Source organism: Labeo rohita, chromosome 11, assembly GCF_022985175.1.
Source record: "Labeo rohita strain BAU-BD-2019 chromosome 11, IGBB_LRoh.1.0, whole genome shotgun sequence".
In the NCBI taxonomy this organism is placed as follows: Eukaryota; Metazoa; Chordata; class Actinopteri; order Cypriniformes; family Cyprinidae; genus Labeo; species Labeo rohita.
In genome coordinates this window covers 5,099,963-5,110,420 of record NC_066879.1, presented here as the reverse complement: position 1 = coordinate 5,110,420, position 10,458 = coordinate 5,099,963, and the positions used below count along the sequence as shown (strand labels likewise).

General features: G+C 36.0%; 1 protein-coding gene across 1 annotated transcript in view; it reads right to left on the bottom strand.

Annotated features, from left to right (window-relative positions):
- Positions 1–528: 528 nt before the first annotated feature.
- The window catches only part of lrig1 (leucine-rich repeats and immunoglobulin-like domains 1), a 50,736-nt gene continuing 40,806 nt past the window's right edge, over positions 529–10,458 (bottom strand). The window contains exons 12-18 of the mRNA XM_051123133.1: positions 9,841–10,004; positions 9,424–9,744; positions 7,945–8,226; positions 5,378–5,809; positions 5,142–5,273; positions 2,895–3,164; positions 529–2,812 (exon numbers count right to left, since the gene is read on the bottom strand). Of these exons, the coding sequence (XP_050979090.1) occupies positions 2,625–2,812; positions 2,895–3,164; positions 5,142–5,273; positions 5,378–5,809; positions 7,945–8,226; positions 9,424–9,744; positions 9,841–10,004 (1,789 nt within the window). The 3' untranslated portion in view covers positions 529–2,624. The remainder of the gene's footprint in view (positions 2,813–2,894; positions 3,165–5,141; positions 5,274–5,377; positions 5,810–7,944; positions 8,227–9,423; positions 9,745–9,840; positions 10,005–10,458) is intronic.

Genomic DNA, 10,458 nt, shown 5'->3' with positions numbered 1-10,458 from the left:
AAACGATGATGCATGTTTAGTCATGTGACGTATGTTGTACCAATAAATTTGTTTATACCTGTATTTTGCCTGTTATGTGCCATTCACTTTCACACTGTTGCTACAGATGTTACTTTGCACACTCTTCATATTACAGTCCTGCAAAGATGACAGGAAATTGTCCTGTGGCAAAACATGAGGCCAGTTGCATTTTAAATCAAACATATAATGGTGAGTGAGCATAAAATGATCCTGCCAAAAGAAAACTTAAAACTTATGTCGGTTCCGTCTGTATTATCTCAGTGAGCTTTCATGAGGTTTTACATTGTGCAGTAATGCACAATGTAAAAAAGTTTTGACGTTTCAGTGAGGATGAGAAACTTTTGCAAAAAGCTAGTGTGGACAGAGAGCGTTTTAAAACGAAAATGTATCTGGATCAAAGTAGGTGTAAGTATTTGTGCTTCTAGTGCATAGAACGAGGCATTAACTTGACCTTTTCATGCAGTCATTTCAGCTATGCATCAAAATAAAAACACAAACCAGAGGGTGTAAAAGAGCAAAATGTGACTTTAATAAACACCTGCCATTTTGACACTTCAACAGTTTTAGCCGTGTGGGTGAACAGCTGTGATTAGAGTTCAGTTCAATAAATTAATCTGGTATGAAACAGGGTGACCCACACATCCGTAGAGTTAACCTAGTTGAATTAGTGGGGTAATTCACAGATCTGGATTACACAATTAACCAGCTAACCACAGTACTGCTATGGTGCATTTCAATAGTTTTTGGGGATAAACTGGCACGTGTTGTAATCCAACTTTAGTTTAGTAGTACTGATGTTTTTCACTATTTGGCCTATTTGGCTGTCGACATGAACCGGTTTGGCTCAGGCTAACTAATAAATGTAGCTTAAACATTAGCTGCTTTAGTCTTTACCAAAGACTCTGAGAGATCGTCTGACAAGGTGTTCACTTATTCCCTTTACGTGAAGACATTCTGTGTGGTTTTTAGCTTGAGTTTCCTAGAGAGACAGTCTTTCCCTTTCTTGATTTGGCAGCATTCAGTTTAGCCGTTAGCTAGAAGTCACTGTTAGAACGAATCTCTCTAAATATTATTTTTGGATAATTTGTTATTTCCCCAAATATGTTAAAAAAGACTGTCAACAAATACATCATTTCAAATACCACAGGTATGTAGGTGAGCGAAGCAGCTTTTGGTGGCATGTACCTTTGTTAACGGAAGAGACTCGATTGTATCAGAATCTCAAGATGTAAAAATGATTTATCAAAGTGCTTATATTTTCCCTTATGCCAATGTTGTTTTTGTACAATATCAGACCTGAAAATTCAATGCAGAGCTCTTCCTTCATCACAGACCAGTACATATATATTCTGACAAAGGAATATTCCAGATTAAACACCAGTTATTGATGACAAATACAGTAGTTTGTTATCTATTGTATTGTAAATGCCTTTCTGCACACAGTTTTTTGTTTGTTTTTACAAACTAAAGTATGAATTGAAATAATTTTTGTGGGAAAATGAAAAAGCCACAGACTTTAGAGTTTCCACACATTGCATTTACAACAACAAAAAAAATATTCTAGCCAATTAAACTCTTCAGAAATATAAATATACATTTACAAATATGTATTTTTTGCTGTAAATATAAATTCACAAGAAATTACTTTTTTTTAAATTATTAAACTCACCAAGGCTGTATTAATTTGATCAAAACAATACACTAAAAACAGTAATATTGTGAATTATTTAAATGTAACGTTTTAAATATAACTGAATGTAACATTTTGAAATAGTGCTACATTTTTAGAATTCTTTTATGAGTTGAAAGTTCAAAAGTTTAAAACATTGTAAATGTCTTAACTGTCACTTTTGCTCAATGTAATGCATTCTTGCTAAATAAAAGTATTAATTTTTAAAAAATTAATTCTTACTGACCCCCAACTTTTCAATGGTATTGTGGCATTTTCTGTTTTGAGAAAAGAAAAAAAAAGGTAAATTCCCTGATATTTCCAGAACCCTTTATCTTGTATTTAACCTGGAATATTCCTTTAAGGCGATCGATTATGATTGAGTTGTCTTCCAAGTGCATGACAAAATTCCCATTTATGAGCGGGAAAGTATACAGACATCTCCCAACAAAAAACTGAATTGTGGATTCTTTGATCTTGCAATAAGGCACTGCTCATAAAACCGGGAAAAGCAGGAGAGATCTGTTCAAAAAAAGAAATAAAAATAAAATATAACCACTCTGATCTCACCATGCACCGAATAGAGTTAAACACTCTTCTGTAAAAGTTATAGAATACATACATTCATATATTTATATATACGAAAACTCTTATGTACAGCTCAAAGCCCAACGTTATAGCACTCTGTCATACATTTTTGCATGCGTCAAATGCAAGTCACATTTCTGAAGTGTGAACGAAGCCTCCCTGAGGAGGATTATATCTATATACATCATTAACGCTCGCCATGGGACGTCATCGCCCCACTCAAGCTTCGCCTTCAAACTCCGGACGCCCCTATTCTGCATTCAGATAGATGGGGGCAGCTTTGTCTGTGCCCCTCAGTGTGAGGTAGCAGTTCTCAGTGCAAAAGGATAAAGAAGAGGGTTGGTGGTTAGTCGCTGGGCCGCCTGAAGGATTCGCTCTCGCTCAGGGTGGCGTCGGGCGTATGTGCGTGTCCGTTGGGTAATAGAGTCTGTTTAAGCTCGGACCCAATGTCACAGTCCCCAGACAGGAGCTTTACTGGCCGATGGTAGCTCTCTTCAAGTGATGGAGGGGTGTCTGACCTATTCACCAACAATCCTGAGAGAGATCAGAAAGGAAGTGAGGTCAAACACTGTATCAACCTGATACAAATCATGAAAGAATGAATCCTCGTTCTCACCTTTTCGGTCGTCGTACTGGTGCGACGAGGGTGACATTGTCACCCTGTCGTGGTTGGTGGGAAAGATGGGAGTTTGGCTGTCTTTCCTGACCCCGTTGGGTGTGCCATTGCAGTGTGGTTCATTGTGGCTGTTGAAAGTTGATGTTTGGTGCGTCTGCTGATACTCCAGGCCTGAAGGGGGCGCTATCCCGTGAGGGAGGTAGTTACAGTGTTTAGAGTAGCTGGTACCGTTTTCCAAGCAGTCTGTGCACACGACTGGCCCATCGTAGCCTGAAATGAGAGAAGCTTGTTAATCTATAATTAGGGACCTATGAATCGCGGAATCCGGTCATAAAAACGGAACTTACTGTATAACACGGAATTGCCAAATCAGTACAGTCAGTACACTTAAATCAAAACGCGATACGAGCTACTGTCTGTAAATATTAAGCTGCAAAAATACTATTTAAATATGAACATGGTGTTTTCAGCTTCTGCCGCCCCAATATATGAATACGTGATCACGTAATCTCTAGAATATCTCAGAGTCACTGGACATTTATTTTTTTATGAGCTGTTACTTTTCTTTATTCTTTTATATACAAACAGAAACTTAAAAGTCTTCACAACAACTCGTCAAAATAAAAGTTTGGTTTAATTTGAAGACACTTTGACAGAAATATATTACTTAAATATAATGATAGTACCACTACTAATAAATAAAATTAAGTAAATCAAGAAATATTTATCAGAAAAAAAATTCACCAGACAAAATTAAATATACAATGCAGTATTATATATATATATATATATATAATTAATTAGTTAGAGGTGCTTTTGATTATTAAAATTTAATGAAACATTAACATTTAATGAAACATTAAAATTTAATGTAACATTAAAATGGAATCCAGAAAATCAATAGAAAATAGAATGTGCTAAAAATAAAACTGAATTTGAAAAAGTATTTCATAGGGCCTTAAAAATAAATAAATAAATAAAATAAATTGCTGTTTAATTGTGTGACTTTCGTGATTTCAATTAATTAGCCATGCTTTTTGATTAATCGTTTTTTTTATTTGACCATTAAAAGACAGTTTAACTAAATTAAAAAAAAAAAACGGAATTTGAGAAAAAATAAAACGGATTTCATAGGGATGTCATCATTTATGATGTTGTGCTAAGATTGTTTAAACAGTCAACATTTTTTAAAGCTGGCATGAAATGAAAATTCACCTATTCATCTTCATTTGTAAATGCATGTACAGATCTTATTGTGAATGATTCATACATGTAAACACTACCACTCAAAAGTAACAGTAACATTTTTAATGTTTTTTTTTTTATTCAAAGTACAGCAAAAGCAGTAAAATTGTGAAATATTTTTACTATTTAAAGTAAAAGTTTTCTATTTGAATATATTTTAAAATTACATTTTAAAATTCCTGTGATTTCAAAGCTGAATTTTTAGCATTATTACTCCAGTCTTCAGTGTCACATGATCCTTCAGAAATCATTCTAATATTCTGATTTGCTGCTCAAAAACATTTATTATTATTATTATTATGTTAAAAACAGCTGAGTAGAATTTTTTCAGTTTTTTTGATGAATAGGAAGTTCAGAACAACAGCATTTATCTGAAATACAAATCTTTTGTAACATAAATGTCTTTATCATCAGTTTTGATCTTTTAAAGCATCCTTGCTAAATAAGCTTTTTATTTCAGATAAATGCTGATCTTTAGATCTTTCTATTCAAGAAAAATGCACTCGACTGTTTTAAATATTGATAATAATAATAATTTTTTGTTGAACAGCAAATCAGCACATTAGAATGATTTTTGAAAGATTATGTGACACTGAAGATTGAAGTAATGATGCTAAAAATGTTGCTTTGATCACAGGAATAAATTCAATTTTTAAGTATATTCAAATAGAAAGCAATTATTTTAAACAGCAAAAATATTTCACAATATTACTGCTTTTGCTGTAATTTGGATCAAATAAATGCAGACTTGGTAAGTGCAAGAGAAAATTAAAAATCTTACCGTTCAAAAACTTTTGACTGGTAGTGTACATGTAAAAAACATGTAAAAAATGTTTTGACCTTGTAATGTTTGATCTGATCTGCCAAGTAGAGCTTATTTTTCCTGCTATTACTTTCAATTTAACACATTTTGAAGTTTCTTTAAGTAGTATCTTTCAAAATTTGTTCGGAAAAAGTCAGTAGATTTCATCTGCGTCTACAAGAAAAGTGTGGATACTGTACCATTGTTTTCTATGCGTCCATTGGGTTGAGATCCACCATTGGACTCCACTCGTATACACACATCTTGTCTCTCTGATAAGGTGCCCTGAGAGGACAGGTAACTGGGGACATCAGGAGGGACAATTGTCTCGTCTGTAAAAGGCAAGTGCAAAGGTTAAAGATTAAGGTCTTATGTAAAAAATACATGTTGACCCCTAAATTAATACAAAATACCAAATCTGTTTGAATATACGTACCCGTATTTACACTGCACTCTTCACTCTTCTTCCTCGTCTGGTAGATGATACACACCCAAACTAGTGACGTCACCACTATACTGGTGACCACAGCGATGACGATGATTCCCACAGTAACCGTGCTGGGGCTTGAAAAAGGCGCGCAGTCCTCAAAGCGCTGGTAAACATTGAGCTGGCAGTGAGCGCGCTCCGTGCCGAGCGTGTTGGACATGACGCAGGTGTAGCGTCCAGCGTCCTCTAAGGTGGTGCTGCCGATCACCAAGAGCTGATTCCCTGGGGTGAAGTAGTGGCGGTCGCTGGGTCGGAGAGGCTCCTCCCCCTTTAGCCAGGTGATGCGAGGAGGTGGGCTGCCTAGAGCCTTGCACTGCAACGCAACTGTCTCGCCCACCACCACATTTCGGTCCTCCATTTCCTGTGCCAGATGTGGGGTCTCTGCAGGAAAATCACAGGGAATAGTTATTGAATTACATACGGACATGTGTAGATGAAAATCCCTTTAATGGCTTGACATTGGTGTGTACTTTATTTCACAGCTGTGAATTATAATTTGCTACTTGCTTTTGCTAGCTTGGCAAGCGGTCTTTCTTATTTATGAGGAGGGACATTCTCATTTTAGGAAATTGTTCTGGACAAAAAAAAATTCTCCTGAGCACAAGATGAGCCGGTCAGATTTTTAAATAAAGAATATTCATTTTAAATGTTTAAATCTTGAGTCTAAATTGTATTTTGTCAATTTTTAGGATTACATTAGCATTATGATAGCATAGTCCAATTCCTGAATGCAATTAATATTTTTTGTGACTCAGAAATATACAGCAGGGTGAAGTCCTGTCTAATTTCTAAACAAATGACTTATGAACTGGTACTTTTCAGTGAATCAAAAACCATACAGAACAACCAGAATTGTTCAGTTTCTGAACAAATGACTCTTTTGAGCCAGTTCATTTTTAGTGAATCAAAAACATACAGCAGAACCAGTGCAGTCTTATTTTGAAAAGAATGACTCTTATAAAAAACAGAACAAACAGAACAGAACAACCAGCACAGTCCTGCTCTGGAACAAATTACTCTTATGGCCAATTTGTTTTTAGTGAATCAAAAACATACAGGTAGACCAGTGTAGTTTTATTTCCAATAAATGACTCTTATGAACTGATTATTTTTAGTGAATCAAAAACACAGAACAACCAGCATAGTCCAGTGCCTGAAAAAAATGACTCTTATTAGCCAATTCGTTTTTGGTGAATCAAAAACTGACAGCGGAACCAGTGTAGTCTTATTTGCAAAAGAATGACTCTTATGAACTGGTTCTTTTTAGTGAATCAAAAACACAGAACAACCAGCATAGTCCAGTGCCTGAAAAAAATGACTCTTATTAGCCAATTCCTTTTTAGTGAATCCAAAACATACAGCAGAACCAGTGTAGTCTTATTTCCAAAAGGTTGACTCTTATGAACTGGTTCTTTTTAGTGAATCAAAAACATACAGGAGGACCAGTGTAGTTTTATTTCCAGATAAATGACTCTTATGAACCGATTATTTTTAGTGAATCAAAAACCCAGAACAACCAGCAGTCCAGTTTCTTTTGAGCTAGTTCATTTTTAGTGAATCAAAAACATACAGCAGAAGCAGTGTAGTCAGAACAACCAGCACAGTCCTGCTCTGGAACAAATAACTCTAATGAGCCAATTTGTTTTTAGTGACTCCAAAACATACAGCAGGACCAGTGTAGTCTTATTTCCAAAAGGTTGACTCTTACAAACTGGTTCTTTTTAGTGAATCAAAAACACACAGGAGGACCAGTGTAGTTTTATGACTCTTATGATCTGGTTATTTTTAGTGAATCAAAAACCCAGAACAACCAGCACAGTCCAGTTCCTGAAAAAATGACTATAATGAGCCAATTCATTTTTAGTGAATCAAAAACATACAAAACAACCAGCAGTCCAGTTCCTTAAAAATGACTCTTATGAGCCAATTTTTAGTGAATCAAAAGCATACAGAACAACTAGCACAGTCCAGTTCCTGAACAAATGACTTTTATGAGCCAATTCATTTTTATTGAATCAAAATCAGCGGAACCATAGTAGTCTTATTTCCAAATGAAGGACTCTTACGAACTGTTTTTTTTTTTTTTTTTTTACAATGCCACCAGTATGTAGTCTGATTCAGTATAGAGTCTGACCCTAGAGCCATTTCTTTTTAATAAATCAAATCAAAGCCTAATTTAGGCCGACTATATAAGCTCACATCCACATTAAAATAATGAGTATTTGACTATTTCTGCCTAGCAATTACTCAGTCAAGAATTCAGAAACACTCAAAAATACCACTATGTGAGCCTTCAGCACTTCCTCTAACCCTAAGACCTCTTTCCTGACCTTTAACCTTCAAGCCCGCACATAAAGCCCAGCTGCATCAGATGGTGAAAGAAAAAAAACATTCTTGCGTAGAACTAAGCAGGGGTTAGCAAAACTCCAAACAGCTTAATAAACAAATCTAAAGGGACAAAAATAGCCTTTATATAACATATTTACATAGTGAAAATATTGCAAAAATGTCCGTACCTAGCACTGTTAGAGTGACGTTTGCAGAGATCATCCCCGCCGTGTTCTTTGCCGTGCAGCTGTACACACCCATATCCTCAGGCTTCACGTCCATAATAAAGAAAACGTCGTCATCAGGCATCACACGCATGCGGCGCTCTCGAGCGGCAGGAAAATCTGTACCGCCATCTTTCTGCCACGCCACTTGGGGAGTGGGATGGCCTTCAGCCGCACACTCCAACCGTGCCTTAGTGCCCGTGCGGATCGTGATGTCGCGTGGAGTCTTGACAAATGAAGGGAGCACTGTGCGCACAGGGAGGCAAAAGGGAAATTAGCCCTAGTGAGGATTATTCCCATAATGTTGCTACATCAGCACCCAAACAAGCCCAGCATTCATAGCTGTGACTAACTCAATTGGCGATGGGAAATGGCTTGATTTGGATGGGCATTAAACCAAAAAGCCTCAGGACAATCAATTTGCATCTGTTGCTCGAACTGACAAGGCATGTAATCCAAATGTATTGCTAACAGCAGAGAAGATTAAAAAAAATAATAATAAAATAAAAAAAAAACACCCTAGTGGCGCAGTTCAGTCTAAAGTTTGCTGGTACAGTTTACTGAAAGCAAATGTTGCATGATGGGAATGCATGATTTGTGCAACTAGTGTGACTTGTATGTGGGTATAAAAGTTTTATGTGTATGTGGGTTGTATGTCTGAAAAATTACAGATTGGACGGCCTTAAAATTACCTTTAAAAGTGAATAATTAGATTTTATATACATATAAATTCAGAATGTATATACATATAAAATAATACTTAAATATTATACAAACATATTACATATTAATACATATTGTAAATGTGGATTTACAACAAATATAATTAATAATATATTATTAAATATAATATTCAGGTAGCTAGGTTAAAAAAAAATCTATTTGTAATAATGAAAAGTGTAGTAAAGTTGAAATAAAAGTATTTCTATTTTTTTATTATTTATTTTTTTGCCAACTTATGTATTTTAAACATCTTAATATTTAAAAAAAGGTATTTAAAATATGTATTAAACATTATTTCAAGCCTTTAAGGAAATTGTATATTTTATTGTTTGTTTATAAGTTATAAATGTTGAACATATGACAACTATTGTGAATATAGGAACAGCTCACCAGTTTTAAATATGAATATTTTTGTTACACAAATGCATCGATTCACTTCAGAAGGTTTTTATTAACCCCCTGAGCCGTGTGGAGTACTTTTTATGATGGATGGATGCGCTTTTTTGGACTTTTAAAATCTCACCACCCATTCACTGGCATTATAAAGCTTGGAAGAGCCAGGACATTTTTAAATATAACTCTGATTCATCTGAAAGAAGAAAGTCATACACACCTAGGATGACTTGAGTGTAAGCAAATTTAAATTTTTGGGTAAACTATTCCTTTAAGCACACAAATTTGGAATTTGCAATTTTTTGAATGGCAATTAAATAAATGTACCGTTTACAGTGACGCGGGCCTTGTTAGAGTAGGAGGAGCCAAAGTGATTGCTGATGATGCACTGGTAGCGGCCCTCATGGTTGAAGGTTACATGTCGAAGGTGGAGGATAGTGGTGTACTCCATCACTCCCCCGTCACTGGCCCGCACGTGGGCGAAATTCTCCACCTCGGCTTGACGTAGCGTCTCCTGGTCCTTGAGCCAGGTGAAGGTCATGGGTGAGCTGCTGCTGCTGGCGGCCGTGCAGGTCAGACGCACATCTTTGCCCAATACTGCGGCCGTGGTGACCGGGTGAACGGTGATCTGTGGTTTGGGAAGGTCATCTGGAGGGAAGTACAAGGGTAACACACTTTAAGATTAAGTTCTTCCTCCTTGTGATTGATTGGTTTGTTTGTTACAGACAATATAGCACTGTTTACCACAAACAAAGCTCTGTGGTGGGGCCTGATAGATGCTGGTGCCCTTTAGACTCTCTGGGTGGGCACATGTGGCCTGAACACCAGGTTTCAGCCCTCGTGTTACCAGCCACTCCGGAAACCAGTGCAGCTGGCAGTCGCACAGAAAACTATCACTCTGAATATGACTGCAGAGAGAGGGATCGAAAGAAAGATTAGTAAAAGCCAGCTAGCATGCATCTGAACTGTAAACGCTGATGTACATGATTTAATAGAATTGAATTATTGTGCACATTTGTGACCCTTGACCACAAAACAAGTCATAAGTCACACAGGTATGTGTGGGTATATATCAGCAATAGACAACAATATGGGTCAATATTATACATTTTTCTTTTATGCTAAAAATCATTAAGATATTAAGTAAAGATCATGTTCCATGAAGATATTTTGTAAATCTCCTACCGTAAATATATCAAAATGTAATTTTTGATTAGTAATATGCATTGCTAAGAACTTCGTTTGGACAACTTTAAAAGCGATTTTCTCAATATTTTGATTTTTTTGCACCCTCAGGTTCCATATTTTCAAATAGTATCTCAGCCAAATATTGTTCTATCCCAACAAAACATACATCAATGG